The following is a 20,510-nucleotide window of genomic DNA, read 5'->3' as shown; positions in this document are numbered from 1 at the left end:
AATTTTTTGTGAAGCCGTTTGAGCTGCATTTATGTTTAAAAGCAGTACATAAAGATTATACATAAAGATTAGTGGGTGGCTGGAACACACCCTGGACAGAGAGAGAGAGAGAGACACACAACCCTATGGACAGTTTCCACAGCATCCCACAAGGACCCTAAGAACCTGCAACAGAATGAAACATACACAGAAACACACTTTGGTAAAGATTTTATTTCAGTTTAATTTTGCAATGAGTGCAGCTGCTGATTTGAGCGTCTTAACATTCAACTACCACCAACCCTCGGCATCTGTTAAATATTAAATTATAATTATTACATAAACACCATTCACTCCTCGGAGGTTTGCAGTAATTTATAGATCAGTGTAAAGTTAGAGTGCACAAATATAAAACCTCCGAAGCGCTGAGGCACTTTCAGGTGTTACTGAAGGATCAGTAATTCACCGGGTTCATGTCAGTATGACTTTTGTCCAGTTTTCCGCCTCAAGAAATGATTGCCACTTTAGAAATATAAATAAAAGGTATCACTTTACAGGTTCTTTTTTTTTAATAAATCGACTCATGAAAACGTACTTAAACTACACAACAACTAAAAACACCTGCTTATAATTTTAACTGTGACCAAGAAACACCAGAAATCCAGGGTTGATAAAAAAAAATGGCAGGTAAAACTTGGAGGAAATGTGCAATGTCTGAAATATATCTCCAAAATTTAAAAAGGTTCACCAAAAATCACCAAAGCACCAAAGGATGAAGAATAAAAACAGCTGTGTCTTCTGGACATGGATGGTCTTCATATCACCTTCTGTCTCCTGGAGTTGTGCTCTTCATACAGTTCTCTCTGTGGTCTCCATCGGTCAAACAGCAGACGGCTGGGATCTCACCGCACATTTACAGCCACAGGCAGATGTTTGGGCACCTCCTGCCAGGGCTGGGCGATGAGTGGTTCATATCGAGATCGCGGTTTGGAAGGAGTGCACTGATCTAAACGCTGAGCTGCAGGTTTAACTCCGACCTCGACCAGTTTTAAACATTCAGCTTCTACAACCGTGTCCGAACAATCAGAATCAGCACGGTGCTGTGGACACCATCGCTACCACAAATCGATGACCGAGAGATCATTATCCTGTGTTTTCCAAGTAAACTGTGTGTTGTTATCTGCTTGTAAAGTCTGTAAAGTATTTTTGGGGTTAAGGGATTTTTCCTGACCATAAATGTAATGACCACTTCTGTGGTTGAAGCTTAGCTTCTGACATCATGAATTAAAGAAGGAAGTCCACCTGATTTGTCAGGACCAGGGCCCATTCGGTGTCCCTCAGCCCAAGGGCAGGCCCTGGCATCATTTGATGCGATGGCGTACGAGGGAGGACTGGTCAGTTATCTCTCCGTCTCGTTGGCGACGGCAGCTACAGGGCAGGAGCAACAGGAGCAGCAGGGTCAGCAGGATCAGAGCACATAGCCCCATCAGAGCATATGCAATCACCCACAGCACAGGCTCCGGCAGCGAAAGACCACCCACACAGCCACCTTCTGCCGGGAACGGACCCTCGATCTCAGACACCGGCTCCCCGTTACTCTCTGGAACAACAGGAAGAAGAGCAGGAGGTCATCACCGTGTGGATGGTGTCAAGCCCATTTAGGTCTCCGAATCTAAGCTGTCCTCCTGTAGAAGGGCTCTGCTACACTTTACCTTTCATAAACATTCATTTCATGTCTTCATATAAATTATTTTAATGTATCTTAACTAATTGTTCTTTATGGTTCCTGTTGTTTCTGTAAAGCCCTTTAAAATGGTTATTGTGTATGAAAGGTGCTCTATAAATAAACGTGCCTTGCCTTCTACCAGCTGCCACAACAGCGCCACCCTCTGGACAATCAACCCTAACCCTAACCCAGTGCAGCTGATCCGAGTGCACTCACCTGCGCAGGAGCTCACAGCGAAGCCGACCCTTTTGTTTGCACGGTCAAAAGCGACGTAGAAGCCTTCCATGACAGTGGCACCAATCACAAGGTCGTTGGTGGAGGAGGAGATGCCGAATCGGAAGCAGTTCAGTGTGCCGTCCACGTCTGTGACCGGCTGGATGTAAAGCTGTGGATGGAGGTCAGTGTTTACACAGAAAACCAATCATAATTATAATACCCGCATTTATCAGTGAGACTACACAAGCAGGACCAGGGTCTCTTCACATTTCACACACATCACACAAGAAAACTATTCTCATTCTGGAACCTGCAGTCATTACAGATTGGGTTGGAGGACTCAGAGGGAGCGAGGTGTGTGAAGTAGAGCTCTGGGTTAAAGCCTCACTCAGTGTCAGTGAGTCAGTCTGGTCTGATTTGTACGGAAGTGTTCTGTCCTAAGAGCGACATGGTCAGCCCCGAGTCCAGTTACAAAACCGTTAATTCGCTGAATTAGTGCTACTTTGTGTTGCAACCAGGAAAATGTGCCCACTCTGCACTCAAGTCAGTTAATCTTTATACAGGAGTCCAACGGTTTCACCAGAAACTGGCAAACATCCCGCTTTTATATAAACTTGTTTAATTAATTACAATTTTACTTTTGCAAAACAAGGTAAGAGCAGCCTCAATGACTTCTGAGTTTCTTGCTCAGTTAAGGTTTAAGATTTCTGAGATTCAGAGTCAGTTTTAATGAACACATCTCATATGGACCAAGGGTGTAGAGTTAGCATGGACAGAGGTGACGTGTCCCACCAATATCCAGCAATTATTGATAATTATTATTATCAATAGTTGAATTTTTCCCACCAATAATTTGATCCCCTCAAGAAAAAAAACAAAAAAAACAAAACACACACACACTGGTAACACAAGGCCAGTGTGATTGGCCTTTCCCTGCTGTCACAGTCTCTGTAGTTTGGTTGTGAGCAGCGCCAACACTGGAAGGAAAACTTTCCAGTCATAAGCGGGTGTTACTGTGCAAGACTCAGGAGCATCGTGGGTGACACACGGGGGTCAAAAGTGAGTGAGAATGTCAGCAAAAATGAAGAAGGTGGCTATTTTTCAAAGAGACTTTTCAAAAGTCACTTAAAGTCAAGTTCGCTAAAATCGTCTTTAGCTAGGAATAACATGGTTTGGAAATTAATTGCGCAACAAACTGCCAATTGTCAGCTCCCTTCATTGACTTTTTATCTCTGAGCAAAGGGGGGGAGAAAAAAAATAAAAATGTAATTAAAGATGGTTCATAGGTCCCCACCAATGTCAAGAGCAAATCTACGCCATTGATATGGACCCTCTACCGCCCACTCCATTCAAAAAGATCAGATCCAATGGCTTTAAAATAGGGGCTTCCTGATGAAGATTTTTATCATTATTGTGATATGAAGGTCCATAACAATCATCAAGACACAAAGAAAAATGCCACAGTAAAATCAATCCTATCAATATCAGGACAGCTGAGTGTGTGTGTGTATATATATATATAGACTTTGACCTGTGGGAGAACAGTCAGGCGGAAGGACTGGCTGGTGTTGGTTGCTCTGAGGTAGATTGAGAGTTTGGGGAAGAAGCTCCAGGGGGATTCTCCTTTTACCCAACACACCAGCTTCGTCCCGGTAAAAAAGCCTGAGGAGAAATCCTGGATCTGGGGGAGATCAAGTTTTAATGACCTCTGTGATGTCTTGCTAAAACTGATGCAGACATTAATTACCTCCACAAAGAAAAAGCTAAGTACTAAAGCGAGACAGCAGTAAAAACACGAAAATGCTTTAAAACTTAATTCTTAATGTTTAAAAACCTGCGCTTAAGGAAAATGAGGTACAGATTTTTTTCTGATGATCCATAAAGCTTTCTATTACAAGACAACTCACACATACCAGTGACATCTGTGCAATGGCCTCCACCACAGCATCGAAGACCTTGGTGGGAAGCCGAAGCAGCGTCGTCCCACTGTCCACGATGGCCTTATCTGTGTTATACTGAATAAAACAAAGGTGAAGGGGTTAAACTTGTCAAGACCTGCAGCAAATAAAGTCTTTCTGTTATTCTCATGTCTTTATCAGCAGTTGTGTTTTCATATCCTTGCAACAGCAAAGTCAGAGCTGCTTCCCCCTTTCAAGTCTCTATAATGTCCAATCTGTTATTCTTCCCTCCCTCTAGAGGGACATGTTAGACTGAGGGGATTTGTTTCGGAGGAGAACAATAAGAACGTGAGGCTGAGCTGTGCTAAGGCATGTTATGGTGGAGCAGTGCTTTCACAAATGTCAAATTTACCTGTCCTTACCGTCCAAATATGGACACAAACCCATTAAAAACCTGTACTGAAGTCACTAAAACCAAAACACATTTCCCTTATCAGCCTCCAGCAGGTCAGCTCTGTCTGTTCAAAAGGAGTGCTTCAGTGTGGACCACTTCTTAATGAGGCACCACCAGTCAGAACACAGCTTGTTTTAATATCCCGGACTTAAGGCACACGAATGTAGTCTGAAAATGAATAATGTCTGATTTTTAAACACACACAAAGTATATAAAATATTTTATAGTACCTCCCTGCAGTCCAGGTTCAGACTGTGGTCTGCAACTTCCAGTTTCAGGACCTCCACCTGGTAATACCACTCCTGCAGGACTGGAGTGTACCACATTGAGCCCCGGTACAAGGTGGGCTCAATGCCCCCCAAGATCTGAAACATCGTCATCGTCATCATGAACAACAGTTGTCCTGCATTTTGTTAGATCAGTATTGGAAGGCAGCTTGGTTACAAATATTGGAATCTAAGTTAAGAGGTGCACACCGAAGTTTAAAGCTAGAGAAGGCAATTATCCACAGGTTTTACACAGATCAAACATTCATTCATTGTCTGTAAACACTTTTCCAGTTAAAGGTCGTGGATAAGCATCTGGAGATTACCCTGGAGCGGGACTTGAACCCACAACCCCAGGATCCTGGAGCTGTGTGACTGCGACACTACCTGCTGCACCACAGTGCCACACAGATTAAACAGTTGCTCAATAAAACCTTCTGTATTATATCCCTGAGGCTAAGCTCTCCCTCCTCCACGTGCTGCGAGTGACCCGCTGTGGCACAGGTCTGAGGAAGCGAGGTGAGGTGAGGTGAAGCTGGCAAGGACTCTGTAAAACTTCCATCTTTAGTTAAATTAAAAGAAAGTCTAGTGCTCACCAAGCTGCCCCCTGCTGGGCTGGACACAGCACTGATGGAGACTCCTGCTCCACACATCTGGAGAGAGAAGACATCTGGAATGCTGGTCTGCTGCACCAGGGAGTTGAAGAATGGCTCTACAGATGGATCTGGCTGAGAGAAAAGCAGCAGTTTGTTTTGCGAAGGTCAAGCAGCTTCGTTTCATCATCAGTTTACGCCAAACATCCATCAGCCGAGTTCAGTCGGGCGTCCGGAGGCGTCAGTTTTAGGTTTACATTCTAGCTGTAAGCTAACAAAGCTAACCAAGCAAACAACTAAAAGGTAGCTAATACACCTCCGGTTAGTATTGTGCTAATGCATGTCTAAGTCATCAGAACCTCATCATTATCTGTGTGGATTTCTCCGACCCATGGACCAAAGTGCTAGTGAGAATCAAGAGATCCTCCTCCCTCCACCCCAAGAGCAATTAGACTTGGGTCTGTTCAGTTATCGCAACTAACCCCAATGGCTTACGAGCTCATTCAGACTTTCCTCTTCTTGATGTATAAGATCTTATATATGATTCATATACATATAGTCTAATAGCTGTATTAGCCAGTTTACACATATTGAGACCTTATTTCAGGACCTTCTATATTTTTGCACCTTCTTGCATGGTCTATCACTGCAATGTTCTTTGCTCTTGCATCTATAGTTTCACTTATATTTTTGTAAGGTCTTTTAGCTTGGTCGGTCTTGCATTAATAGTCCACAATTTCCTACAATCACTGGAAGTCTGTATTACTGAGTAATGCGCTGTACAGAAAGAAAGAATGAAAGAAAGGTCAGTCGATACAGAGACACTGCCAGCTCTTCTTGCCTATATACGTTTGATATTTTTTATTAATTTTTTAGAATAAAGTTAGTGTAGTTGGTGCAAACCTGTTTCTGGCCGTTTGAGGGGCGTATAGAGCATATAGAGGACGCAGCTGAAGCAAAAGAATAGACCTGAACCCTGACGTACTGTTGAATAAAAGACTCCTGATGTTCAGCCGCCAACAAAACACTCCTAAAACTTTTAATGGCGCTGATGGTACAGTTAGAAGTAACAATGTAAACACACATGAGGAGCTCATTCCTACTGTTACTGTGGAAGTTCATACTGGCAAACAGGAAAGCCCAGTTTAAAAGCAATAAGCCAGTGACTTATTGACTCATTAACTGTGAATGAAAGGCAAATATTAGAGCAGCATACACACTGCGTAAGCATAAGCATAAGCAATGAGAAGAACTCATGGGATGGTTTAAGGAAGTTGAGTCTGAGCCCGAGAGAGTGATCTCAGACTGCTCAGACTTGTCTGATATTCCAGCCTAGTTTGCCTAGACAACCTGAAGCATCTACTGCAGAGAACAGACAGACAGATGATGTTTATACACTCTCGGAAATCAACAATTTCTAGGATCTTTGAATAGTTTTTTCCTGATTCCCAAAAATGTATATTAGTCCGGCACAGCATGCTGCTAAAATTTTAGACCCTTATGGCGCTCTCACCCAAAAAGACGGTCCAGGTTAAAGAAGTACTGTGTTCACAGTTGTACATAAAAGCCTGAATTTATATAGTTTGACGGATAGGTTTGCGCAACACTACTGGTGTCTTCTGGTTCTGTTCTGTTTAATGTAAAGCTTTGACAAGATTTAGACTTATGCTCCGGCTTTTGACTTTTTTGGTTTAGATCGTAGATAGAAAAGTGTATTTCACCTCCTTTAGACAGTGGTGGGATGTAGGGAAAGTTCAGATCAGGTTGTTTGGTCAAAAGTCTACCTCATATTTTACATCAGAGGTAAACAAGCGATTGCAACTCTTGGACAAAATATAGCTCAGTTGCAACAAATTGTGGGCAAACAGGAAGAATGAGGGATTGTGCCACAATATGGACGCATTCCTCTTAAAGCAAAGCAAAAATGTAAAAGCTAAATATCAAAAACTTCGAAAGACATGGATGCTCCAGGTACCTTGTTTTTTCATCTTGAAAACAATACAATGAAAGCAAGCAGATTCATGCTTTGTACATGTCCAATTGTTGTTCGCCATTTAACATGAATTAAATGGGACAGAGCATTTGAATTTTACTTTGACGTGTACAATACAGACACATGTGACAATGTATGTGTACAAAACACTGTTGGCTGACCTGCCTAAACTTTTAAAGATCTGAACTTGTTACAGTCTGCTCTGACTCCAGAGGAGCTTAAGATTGGTGTGTTTCAGACCTGGGCATTGATGGCTTGCCGGTGGAATTTAAACAACCTTTTGGGAGCTGATTGGTTATGACCTATATTTAATGTTGTCTGAATGTATAATGAATGGTGAGCTGCCCCTCAGTTGTAGGAGAACAGCGCTTAACAGCTTCTTTTGTCCAACAAAGGAGATTTGTCTGATTTGAAAAACTTGGGCTGTTGTGTACAGGTTATAACATGTTCTCCAAAGCCTTAGCCAATAGATTGAAAGATAAGCTTTACAAAATGGTACATCACGACCAAGCGTACTGCTTTCCTGGTCAATCAATACTTGATACTTGATCTGTTCTGGAATTGGCACAGATTACTCCTATTGATATTGGACTGATCTCCTTAGAAAAAGCTTTCGACCGAGTTGATCATAGATATATTTTTAATACATTGTCAAGTGTTGGCTTTGAAAGAGAACTTTATTAAGTGTGTGAAGATGCTGTACACTGGTGTCACCTGCCTGGTAAGAGTGGGAGGGGGGTTATCCAGACCAGTTGAGTTAGGGAGAGGAATCCAACAAGGATGTCCCACGGCAGGACTGCTATACTCCCTTGCCATAGAGCCTCAGCTGCGGCTGATGCGGAATAAAGTTAATGGAGTAAGTATTTGTGGGCTGCCATGTATTGCAGTTTCATCACATGCAGACGATGAGTCTGTATTTGTTCGTGATGGAAAAGATGCACAACAGCTGGAGGATGCTTAAATATATATTGTGGTCTTTGGGAAACTGCAGAACCACCACAACTGCCTGGGGTACTACAGTGGAGTAGGATGGGCTTCAAAGTGCTGGGCATTTAACTGGACTCAGAAAAACTGGGATGGTGTACTGACATCAGTAACCAAGAGACCAGAGCGTTGGAAATGGCTGCTGACACAAATATATTACACTGGTAGAGTGCTTGTAATTAACAACCTCGTAGCATCTACCCTGTGGCACAGGAAGGCTGTCCTGAATGACCCTGCTGGTCTGCTGGCAGAAATAGTCAAACCTTCCGTTTGACAGTGGCACAAAGACTGCTGTAGTTGGATGAATGGGGCTTGATCAGCATTTATTTTTTTAAATTAGATCTGGGGTGGCACTGTGGTGCAGCAGGTAGTTTCGCTGTCACAGCTCCAGGGACCTGGAGGTTGTGGGTTCGAGTCCCTCCGGGTGACTGTCTGGGAGGGCTTTGGTTCTCACCATGTCCACGTGGGTTTCCTCTGGATGCGCCGACGATGAAGCCAACACCATGGGTGTAGGAAGGGCCCTTATTTAATAATAAAAATACCCCTCCACTCTATGCACTCCACTAAGCTGATAAGGAGGATTCTGAATGCAAGGCTGAGCATGATGGGGCTGTTGGCACTGGGTGGATGTCAGTACAGGACTGGAATCTCCACACACAGTTCTCGGGCAGTTCCTGCGTGAAGTGCTGAAAGTTCAGCCTCAACAAGTACAGGAGTTTTTTTTGATGAATCACAAGGAGCTGAGGAGGCGGATGGGAAGGCTCTGTGCACAGTGTGCATTGAAGTGAGGATAGGTGGAGTGTCCTCAACAAACTGCCTGTCCCCAAGAGGACAGGAGACCTGCAGTGGCAGATCGTTGATGGTGCAATAGCCATGAATACACATACTGCCCACTTTGCCCAGGGGGTAAATGTGGGGTGCCTTTTCTGCTCCCAGCCTGAGAGAGTACAGCGTCTTTTCATAAACTGTTCCCATCTTGACAGAACTATTCGTTTTTTTAAATAGACTTTGTTCACGATTAGAACTGGTTTTAACCTTTGGAGCGTTTATTCTGAGGGGCATATTATATATAAACACACACAAATATATTTGGCCAGGCTAGGCTGGCAATATGGCTAACTAGGAGAAACAAGATGAGAGGAAAAGGACTTACCGATACCGATAAAAGGTGGATTTTGCATATTTTAGTTTAGATTTTATAATATTTGAAACCATGTGGTGTATTGACAAAGCACTGTATTGTGTTGAAGATGGAGTTCTTCTGATGTGTGTTTGATGTCCCTCCCATTCTTGGACAGAGGGAGCTTTCTTAATGAAGGACTGTCAGGGGTGGGTTTGAGGGAGTGTTTTTTTCCCTTCTAAAGTGTGGAATGTTTTGTATATAGTTAGTTTTCTTTTAATAAAAGCAGTGTAAATATCTCTCTCTCTCTCTCTCTCTCTCTCTCTCTCTCTCTCTCTCTCTCTCTCCTTACCCGAGCCAGTGAAGGGTACGCCAGGCCCAGAATGCCCTGCCAGTTGATGCCAGGGAGAAAGAACCCGTCAGAGGCGAGAATGGCAGCGATGTTGACGGTGATGGAGCTGTTGAGACCTTGAGGGATGGAGATCAGGTCAGAGCCCAGTTGCCCCTCCCAGTTCCCCTGTATGTACCGGACCAACACCGGCCTCCCACCCGTCCTATAGGTGCTGGAGCTGTGGAATACAGAAACATGATTAGAATGCCCCCTGCTGTTTAGGAGACAACTGAGGCTCCAACAATCCTCCTCACCACCCTAAAAAAAAAAAAAAAAAAAAAAACCTCACACACTTCTGTGGACCAACTCAAAACTGTGAAAATTGGAAATTCGATAAACTCTCATAGGTACACTTCAACTGTGAGAGACGGAATCTTTTAAAAAATAATAATAGAACATTGAGAAAAATCTGAAAAATAAATTTATTAGCTTTTTATTGCATGAAATAAGTATTTGATACAATAGGAAAACAGAGCTTAATATTTGGTACAGAAACCTTTGTTTGCAGTTACAGAGGTCAGACGTTTTCTGTAGTTCTTGCACACACTATTTTGGCCCACTCTTCCATACAGATTTTCTCCAGATCTTTCAGGTTTTGGGGCAGTCGCTGGGCAACATTGAGTTTCAGCTCCCTCCAAAGATTTTCTTGTGCAGAAAAGCACCCCCAAATTATGATGTTTCCACCCCCATGCTTCACGGTTGGGGCAGCATTCTTAGGGTTGTACTCATCCTTCTTCCTTCAAACACAACGAGTGGAGTTGATACCCAAAAGCTGTATTTTGGTGTCATCTGACCACATGACCTTCTCCCATGCCTCCTTTGGATCATCCAGATGGTCACTGGTGAACTCCAAACGGCCCTGGACATTTGCTGACGTGAGCAGGGGGACATTGCGTGCCCTGCATGATTTTAATCCATGACGGCGTAGTGTGTTACTAACGGTCATCTTGGAGACTGTGGGCCCAGCTCTCTTCGGATCATTGACCAGGTCCTCCCGTGTAGTTCTGGGCTGATTCCTGACCTTTCTCAGAATCATCCTTACCCCACCAGGTGAGATCTTGCATGGAGCCCCAGACTGAGGAAGACTGACAGTCATCTTTTCTAATAATTGCAGCAACAGTTGTTGTCTTCTCACCAAGCTGCTGCCTACTGTCCAGCACACCCCAGCCTTGTGCTCTTTGGTCTTGGGCATGGTGGAGAGTTTGGAGTGTGATTGACTGAGTGTGTGGACAGGTGTCTTTTATACAGGTAACGAGTTCAAACAGGTGCAGTTTATACAGGTAATTAGTGCAGAATAGGAGGGCTTCCTACAGAAAAACTAACAGGTCTGTTTCCTACTTGCTGGTTGGTAGGTGATCAAATACTTATTTCATGGAATAAAATGCTAATTAATTATTTAAAAAATCATACAATGTCTCTCACAGTTAGAGTGTACCTACAATAAAAATGCCAGACCTCTACATTTGGCAGTGTATCAAATACTTATTTAAAAATATCATTATTTAATGACAAAAGCTGAAAGAAAAAGTTTCCAAGGAGTCAGGAGAATTAACACCTCATAGATTTCTAGATAGAAAAGTGGCTGTAAAAGTGTGTTTGATGAGGTGGAGTCAGGATAAACAATCTCAAAGCAAACTCAGGGTGACTAAACAGAGTAAAGCTCACTCAGAGCCGTAAGGGCATGGTCAGAGTTGTGAAAGATAAGCTTCGGTGGTGGGTGTGGCCTTACAGAGCTGTGTTGAAGAAGGTGGTGATGTAGGGGTGAGGAGCCGCAGCCACCGCAAAGTTACTGCTCCCAGTGTCAACCAGGATATTCAGCTGAAACACAAACGGTAGCACAGTCAGACTGATCAATCACTGACCTCCACTGGGCACCGGTGTCCGCACCCAGTTCAGCCCCACACACCTTCCCAGACCACCACCCGTCACTGGGGTCCACGCCCAGCTCAGCCCCTATATGTACGAACATTCATACTTTGTCATTTTATTCAACAAGAAATAATCTAAAAATGTAAATCGTGATTTTAATAATACACAACAGTTACCATGAAATGAAAAGTGTGGAGAATTTTTGACATTTTAGATAAAATTATATGCTACACAAAATCTCTTTAGAACCTTTATTATATTTTTTCATTCTGCTAGAGCTCTACACACTGTTCTAGTGCTGGGTGATATGAGCGCAAATCAATATCACTAATAATTTAACATTTTACCACGATTATTTTGGTTTTGTATTTGACAGTTTTTTTTTTTTTTATGTAGCTCTGTGTTTTTCTTTGGTACAAGCTGCTTGAGATACTCCGTCGTCCTCTGCGTTTAGGTTGCTTCCACGTGGCAGATGAGCACAGAATCACATGACCCAGCTTGGTAGCGTGGTTTTAAAGGGACAGTACATGAATAAACAGTGGGGACATCACAGAATAAAATCAATGGATATAATCTTACTCCATATTATTACTGATATAATATAGACAAGATTAGGCTTATTAGAAGTTCTGAACGTCGATTTCGATTAATTTTCGATTAACTGCCCAGCCCTACACTGTTCCATATAGTTTTAAAGGGCTCATATTGTGGAAAACCATGTACTGTGTTCAGCTCCCAGTGATTCAGCTCCTCATTACCTCTGGAACAGAGATTCAGGGACAGGGTTTAGTTCTGACATTAGAAAAGTGCAGAGAGAAGCAGTGAGTGACGGCAATGCTCCTGTTGTGATATAAACTAGTGTTAATGTGGTGTATTTACCCTTTAACAGTGGCTGTGGATTTCACAAGAGATTAATCAGAATCATTTCAGCTGCTGTTCATTCTCCCTGTAATCCACTCTCTTCTTTTTCCTCTCTCCCATCATTTTCTTTTCCTTTCTCTTTCCCCATCACTCCCCCTCTTTCTTGCTTAGGCACCTTGCTTTCTAGTGTCCCTCCGTTCTTCTCTTCCTCTCTCGTCTTTGTCTCAATGCCCCCCCCACCCACCCGAACCTCTCCACACATTGCTGGTGTTTGGCAGGCGCATGTTAGCAAGTGGTTGGAATAATGTTGCTGGAGCGTGGGTTAAACGAGGGGGAACTAATGAGATAACAGAGCGGTGCCATTGTGCCGAGAAGCAGAGGGGCTATAACGGGCATTACTCATCGTTAACTCACAATAACACCCCCCACTACCCCCTCCCAACGGGCTCCACCTCACTGCACACCGCCCCATCTCCAATCAACCCAGCATCGTTACCTCAGTAGAGTAAAGGTGGGATTAATTCACTCTCTCTTAGTTAAGCTGCTATTTTTAACCATTTCTCTTTGGAGATTTCTCTCAGTCCTCCCCCATAAACAAGAACTAAAACTGCAGAGAGCATCAGGATCTTCTAAGCTCCAGCAGGCCCTGAGGTTCTTGTTCCAGATGTTCACTGATTCAAGGCAGGAAAATCTTTCTGTGTTAAAGAAGATGTTTCCCTGGAGAATGGAATAACAGGGGATTCAGACAGGCCTTCATCCTGTACTCGGCATAAGGGAATGAGGGAATGTTTCTCCGGTTCTCGTCCAACCAGACCAGTGTGTTTTAATCACTACCTTCATCTCTCTGCCCATAATCACTGCTGCCTCGGACAGCAGACACTCACATGAGTGTACACACCCCAAAGACAATCAGAGTTTTGTTGTGCTGTTTAATATGCATGTGTTCCTCAGCTCTGAGAAGATCTGCTTTCATTGGATTAAAGAGAATCATCCACTGCTTCAGTGAGAAACAGCTCCTTGTTCAGAAACTTATTAACTGCTTCAGTATATTAACACATCATCACTCACCATGTTCATAACCCTTAATCCTTTAATTATGCAGAAAATACATGAATTCTCCTTTCAGTTGTAGTTGTTGTGAGCGGTCTGACCCTCAGCTGCCCAGAGGAACCAGCCACAAAATATATACAGGTGCTGGTCATAAAATTAAAATATCATGAAAAAGTTGATTTATTTCAGTAATTCCATTCAAAAAGTGAAACTTGTATATTCTACTCATTCATTACACACAGACTGATATATCTCAAGTGTTTATTTCTTTTAATTTGATGATTATAACTGACAACCAATGAAAACCTCAAATTCAGTATCTCAGAAAATTAGAATATTACTTAAGAACAGTACAAATAAAGGATTTTTAGAAACGCTGGCCAACTTTAAAATATGAGCATGTACAGCACTCTGTATTTAGTTGGGGCTCCTTTTGCCTGAATTACTGCAGCAATGCGGCGCGGCGTGGAGTGGATCAGTCTGTGGCACTGCTGAGGTGTAATAGGAGAGCCCAGGTTGCTCTGATAGGGGCCTTCAGCTCTTCTGTATTGTTGGGTTACATCTTCCTCTTCGCAATATGCCATAGATTTTCTACGGGGTTAAGGTCAGGTGAGTTTGCTGACCAATAAAGAACAGGGAGACCATGGTCCTTAAACCAGGTTCTGGTAGCTGTGGCACTGTGTACAGTCCTGTTCTTAATTTATGGCATCTCCTGTGGGCCACTCAGCAGTCCAGCCCAGGGGTAAGACGCTTCTGACACTGTCTCTTGTTCAAGAGTGGCTCGACACAAGGAATGTGACGCTGAAACCCATGTCTTACATACGTCTGTGTGGTGGTGGTTCTTGAAGCACTGACTCCAGCTGCAGTCCAGTCTTTGTGAATCTCCCCCACATTTTTGAATGGGTTTTGTTTCACAATCCTCTCCAGGGTACGGTTATCGCTTGTACACTTGTTTCTACCACATCATTTCCTTCCCTTCGCCTCTCTATTAATGTGCTTGAACACAGCTCTGTGAACAGCAGACTCTTTACAATGATCTTTTGTGTGTTGCTCTGCTTGTGTGTCAATGATTGTCTTTTGGACAACTGTCTAATCTGTAGGCTGCACAATCATGGGCAAGACTGCTGACTAGACTGAGAGACCATTTAAAGGCATTTGCAGGTGTTTTGAGTTAGTTCACTGATTACAGTGTGACACCAGGTGTCTTCAATATTGAACCTTTTCACAATATTCTAATTTTCTGAGAAACTGAATTTGAGGTTTTCATTAGGTGTCAGTTATAATCATCAACTTAAAAGAAATAAACACTTGAAATATATCAGTCTGTGTAATGAATGAATATCATATACAAGTTTCAATTTTGAATGGAATTACTGAAATAAATCAACTTTTTCATGATCTTCTAATTTTATGACCAGCAGCTGTACAGGGGGATGGTTAGGGTTCACCTCTTTAGTCACCTATAGTGACTTCAGTGACAGTGTTGGATCCTCGAAGGGAAGGAATTGTGAGAACACACCACATTCCTCACAGACAGGATTCCACTCAGGACCCAGTAGTGATGTGTCGGTCGCGAACGAACCGGTTCAAAGAGCCGGCTCTTGTAAGTGAACGATGAGAGCCGGTTCCCGTCCAAGACGGAGCAATTATTTTTGTAAGGCTTCTCATTCAACCAATCAGAGAACAACAAGCAAGCTCCAACCCTCCAAGACATTTGGTTTTCCTGAATGCCAATCTGCCTTCCAAAAATAGTTGAAGAAGATGTTAAATCAGTTAAATGTTTGTTGACAGTTGTGGTTGTTTTAATGACTTCCGTTGAATGCTGCTGTTTTGCACTTTGCAGAGTATTTGTTTATTTTATTACCCAGAAATGGATGATTATTTAATTTAATAAGGTATTTTGTAATACCTACCTTTTGGGTTCCATTGGCTATATTTCAGAGTTTACAAGTGATTTTTTATTGAGGTGTTTAAATAAAAATCCAGTTATTTATACAATTGAATGTGTGAGTGCAATCAGTGAGTTATTACAAGACAGACATAAAACAACTGGCCATTGCAACACTATTTATTATTTTTAATATTGAACAATAATAGTTTGTCCATATAGTCATGTTAAATGTAGGTAATATTGTTCTGTACCAGTGGAAATAAGTGGTAAAACTAAGAGCCAATTAGGAGCCGAAAGAGCCGGCTCTTTATGAAGAGTTGAGCCAAAAGAGCCGGCTCCTCAAAAAGAGCCGAAATTCCCATCACTAGGACCCAGAGACCCTGCAGCTGGGGCCGAGAGACAACCCACAGTGTTCTGGAACCAGTTTATGGCAATGTGGTTGAAGCCAGGGCTTTGGAAGTTTAGGCTACAATGGCGATGTTAATGTCAAGCGTGTTGTTGTGTGTTGTTGTAGTTTGGGACTTAACGCAGCGGCGTCATCAGTTCAGAGAGATCTGTAGAGCTTGCTCATTCTTTGTATGTAGCAGTAGTAACATCCAGTAACAACCAGATCTCACTGGATTCTTTTTTGAACACCAATCCAAAAGACCACGGCGTAATTTTACGCTGCCATTGTGAGTTGGATAAAAACAAATGTAATCTCTGCTGTAGCTTGGAAATTTTTACAGATGGCCAGTTTGTGCTGGATGTCTGCATAGAGTGACAAGTCCCTCTGGACAAACTGCGCTCTGCAAGGTTTATACGTCACCATTTAGTCCTTACACTGCTTACTGTGAACAATGAGAGAATAGGAAGGAGAAAAAAAAACAGGTTCCAGGGACTAGGACCAAATTTACCTGATGGAGAAGCATAAAAAGCCTAGTATAGCCCAGTCGAGCAGAGAAGGGACACTGCAGTGGAAAAGCTCCAGTAGTGTTCTTCTCCAACAACACAGGGCTGGAGTGCCGCAGCCGTAACCAAATGGCCAGCAATGTGCAAAATATGGACGCTCTGGGGGTCCGTAACATTGATTTAATCTACCACTCATCCGACACTCATCCCCTCCATTCTTCCGCTCTGCTGTAGCGCGCCGGGTTTAATTGTCCCTCATTGAGATGCTGAGCTAATTACTGCCGCTCTGCCGCCACTAACACATCTGCTACCTGTTTGTAGCAATTAGCAGCTGTGAGCCACTCCACGGATTCCACAATTACAGACCCCCGCCTCAATTAACACAAGTGCCATTCATCACACATCCACAGAGACCCCGGCACAGGTTACACACACACACACACACACACACCCACACACCTCTTTGTTCCCAGGACAGGAGAAATGGCTGAGATGTGAGGAGATGGGATAACGAGCCTGATGCATCCACATGCCTTTAAATAAACACAGGGTTTTTGAAGTAACACTCACATGACACATCTATCACAGGGTGATTCCTGACCTCAGGTGTGACCACTGTCTGCTAACCCCTCACTGTACCCTTACTGACACCTCACTGTCCACTCCAGTCTCTCTGTAGTTCTACAGTTACAGACTGTATTCCTTGTGTTGCTCTGCATACTTCATTTTCCCCCTGTCCACTTGATCTTCAAAGATCAGGACCCCCTGATTTGGGGGGTGGATTATTCTCAGGGCTGCAGTGACACTGACGTGGTGGCGTGTTGTGATTGTACAAGTTGTTCAGAGTTTTTAAACCCCTCAGTGCCGACATCCAGCCGACAGATGAAGGACTAGAGGACGACCGACACACACCGTGCAGCGACAGATGAGCTACTGTCTCTGACTTTACATCTACAAGGTGGACCAACGAGGGAGGAGTGTCTCACAGAGTGGACAGAGAGTGGACACAGGGTTTAAAAACTCCAGCAGCACTGCTGTGTCTGATCCACTCGCACCAGCACAACACATACTAACAAAACATCACAACGTCAGTGGTCAGGGGAGCTGATAAGGAGGAAATGCTTTTAATATTGTGGCTTTTGGGTGGCTCCCTTACACTGAGGAGCTGTTTTTTTTTTTTTGTTTTTTTTCCCTTGGTCTAATCTCAGTCAGCTGCCTGCAGAGCTCCGGCCCGAGGCCCGGTGTCATGTGAACTCATGTGAGGTCCAGCTTACATTCCCACCTCAGACCTATGAAGGAAGCCTTGGTCTCCCTCGTGCTGCCGGGGGGCGCTCACATCACATGCTGCCCTCAGACCCACAGCCTTAAAGAGACAGTCATTACCACTGCAGCACCTCATTTCCTCTCCTCCCCTCGGACTCGTGTGGTTTATTCTCCAAAACAAGATGTTTCTAGATAACCACTGTCCATAAAAATGTTTCTTCACGTTTGTGGATGTTTAGTTTACTACATGAATTGGACTGTGTGTAAATTTGACAATAAATGAACCAATAGAAATGATCCAAAATTACCTTGGAACCTTTTTACATTGACATCTTTTTAAAATTAAGACGGTCTTTTCCCGTTCTCCTGTGAAGTTAATATTTTGGAGAAAGTTTTTTTTTCCCCTTTTGGAAAGTGACAATGATTCCATTTCTCTCTAAAGCGAGCCGTGTCTGTTACTGTGGCTTTAAGAATGGTTTTATGTAAATGACGGGCCTTGTTCTGAAAAGCCGCTCAGCTTTGACAGGCCTTGTACATTTAACACAACACAAACTATAAGGCTCTGTTTCTCTGTGTTTTAAAACTTGAAGAATGACAACCTACTTACTCAGAGTCTTATTTCAAAACAAGGAATGTTACAAATAAAAAAAACTGGAAATACTGCACAGGTCAGGGTCTATTCACAGATGAGTGCAGTGGGCTATTCCACAAAGCAGGATTTCTCAGTTTAGCCAGATAACTTAAGCCTGCTCAGCAGGAGCAGAGCTGGGAGATTCCAGCCAAACATTCTCAACTTTGGGCTGGAGTTAGCATCAATTAGAGCCACTCAATTAGGAAAAATTCAGTGGATTTCCCCTTCGGCTTTAATAAAGTTAATACCTTACTCCACACTTCCTGAAACCTGGGGTGATGATGTTCTATGGAGCACACGTTGATTGAGGCTTACGCTACAGTTCCAAAGTTTGTAGACACCCGTTTATCCATAAGAGCGCAGATTTAATAAGGATGAGTTTTTGGTGGACTGTTTACTCTCAGGGGCTGGACACTAGAACCTTAAACACAAAAACAAACTATTAAAACGAGCAGCGGTGGGACACTGGTTATAGGAGGAAGAATGTGGGTCTGCTGCTGCTGCTGAAGGGGTTTTAAAGCTTGTGGAACAGTGGAAGAGCGTTCAGCTGCGAGTGTCCTTCCAGAAATGAACAATGAAAGCTCGGTGGTCGTGGATCTAAAATTGAACTAAAACTGGGAAGCAGGAGTGACCTGTCAGCTGACCCCAGACCTGGCTCAGGCTCATTTAAGACTCTCTCTCTGAAATGACCCACCTTCTGTCCCGGGGTTCCGATGACCATCTCCATGTAATACCCTCGTCCCGAGTCGCCCCTCAGGTTGTTGACCATATCTAAGAAGCTGACTGTTCCCGCAGGGTCCGAGGCCAGAGCCAGAGACCCAGCGCTCTCCGGCGCCGCCTGGTTCCACTCCAAAGCCTCGAGCTGCTCCGAGCTGTTGAATGCTCGAGTCGGGGTGATATTCAGGCGGATCCGGTAAAGCCCGAGAGCCGCGGAGGCGCAGAGGCAGAGCAGCAGTTCCCGGATCAGCAGCATCTTCTCCTCGGTCTGCGGATACTCTCAGGCTCGGACCCAGACTCCGACTGAACTCTCTGCGCAGCTGCCCATTCTCAGACGGAACCGAAGCAGGAAATGAACCGTGACCGAAACTCACTCAGTATGCGCTCCAGAACTCATAAAACTTCCTGAACTCTGGTATAAAAACCTCCACCTCACGGATGTGACGCTCAGCAAACAGTGCAGCAGCCCCGAGCCGTGCAGCCATGCCCACAACCCCACAGCTCCTCCCACCACCAAACACTGCTCCGCCCACCAGCCGCTTTTCTGTCCTCCAACCACAGCTCCTCCCACCAAACACTGCTCCGCCCATCAGCCCCTACTCCGCCTACCAACCTACCACGAGGACCAGGACACTCAAACTTTTTAAAGAACCTATACCCCACCCCTGTTGTATAAAGCAGTACCACACTGAAGGGGGCGCTTTTACTGATTAATCACAGCAGGCAGATAATCATTAGTGGCAAATCTGGATTGTATGGTACTCTTGGGAACCGTGGAATTGTTGTAGTGATGTAGTGATGGCACATGTCAGCATTCTGAATTTTTTTTCTGTGTGTGATTTCTATCCCATGGTGCCCTCTGGGTGGTGGCTAGTGTTGCCTATTTTTTACTGTCTGTCCCGTAAGTTGTCTCGTTTTTTCATGAAAACGCACTTCCATTCATATTCCATTCACACACCTTTAAATAAATATATATTCTGCAGTTGCATCAGTGTTCTTTCCCCCCGCACCTACATAGCTGTGGGGTGCTGGTCTCTGAGTTCCTGTAGCGGACGGATGCTTTTATTTGATTGGTTGTTATGTAGGTTGTGTTCGAAAACGCTCCCTACATAGCACCCCACACCCACCCCCCACCCCTGGCAGCCCCCTGAGCAGCTGCCCAGGTCAGGTCAGGGTTTCTGTGCTCCCGGCTCCAGGGCCAAACATGTATTCAGGGTCCAGTCTGGGGTTTTAAAATGGCCGGCAGGTATGGCACTATACGGCACTGTAAGCCCTAAGGTTCCAAGTAATTAACTGGACTGAGTGATTCTAACTTAAAATACATTGAAAATTTGCACTCAATTTAACAATTATCTTAAACACCTGAGTTTGTTGAATGGTTAAGTTTTGATTTAGCATGACTCCTGTTTGTGGTTTTAAGTCAAAATAACTGTATATGAGAGATATAACTGAACATAAGTGTTGTAAGTTTGTGAGTCATGATGTCTGAAGTCACATACTTAGAACCAGTGCACTGCAGTTTTCAGCCAAAGATGGCGGATGAATTGGGGTTCACTGCTTTTGGTGAATGTCATTTGGACATTCAGGTGGTGCAGCAGGTAGAGTCGCAGTTACACAGCTCCAGGTGTTCAAGTCCCGCTCCGGGTGACTGTCTGTGAGGAGTGTGGTGTGTTCTCCCTGTGTCTGCGTGGGTTGCCTCCGGGTGACTGTCTGTGAG

At 43.9% G+C, this 20,510-nt stretch overlaps 1 protein-coding gene across 1 annotated transcript; it reads right to left on the bottom strand.

Annotated features, from left to right (window-relative positions):
- Positions 1-33: 33 nt before the first annotated feature.
- LOC136678263 (beta-secretase 2-like) lies at positions 34-19,167 on the bottom strand. Its single transcript, XM_066656247.1, has 9 exons — positions 18,771-19,167; positions 11,350-11,438; positions 9,582-9,798; positions 5,136-5,267; positions 4,504-4,638; positions 3,835-3,936; positions 3,453-3,602; positions 1,922-2,090; positions 34-1,579 (listed from the first exon to the last, which is right to left on the bottom strand). The coding sequence occupies exons 1-9, from the start codon at positions 19,047-19,049 to the stop codon at positions 1,341-1,343; spliced, it is 1,512 nt and encodes a 503-aa protein (XP_066512344.1). The 5' UTR covers positions 19,050-19,167; the 3' UTR covers positions 34-1,340.
- Positions 19,168-20,510: the final 1,343 nt, after the last annotated feature.

The sequence above is a fragment of the Hoplias malabaricus genome, chromosome Y (genome assembly GCF_029633855.1).
Source record: "Hoplias malabaricus isolate fHopMal1 chromosome Y, fHopMal1.hap1, whole genome shotgun sequence".
Classification (NCBI taxonomy): Eukaryota; Metazoa; Chordata; class Actinopteri; order Characiformes; family Erythrinidae; genus Hoplias; species Hoplias malabaricus.
Note: the sequence above shows the minus strand (reverse complement) of the source record. Positions and strands in the feature narration are given on the sequence as shown.

What these genes read in the sequence shown, in the direction of transcription:
- LOC136678263 (XM_066656247.1), bottom strand. Translation starts at nt 19,049, where the DNA reads ATGCTGCTGATCCGGGAACTGCTGCTCTGCCTCTGCGCCTCCGCGGCT. An exon ending in TCGGAACCCCGGGACAGAAG is followed by an intron (nt 11,439 to 18,770) that starts GTGGGTCATTTC and finishes TTTGTGTTTCAG; the next exon opens with CTGAATATCCTGGTTGACAC. An exon ending in ACCTTCTTCAACACAGCTCT is followed by an intron (nt 9,799 to 11,349) that starts GTAAGGCCACAC and finishes TGTATTCCACAG; the next exon opens with CTCCAGCACCTATAGGACGG.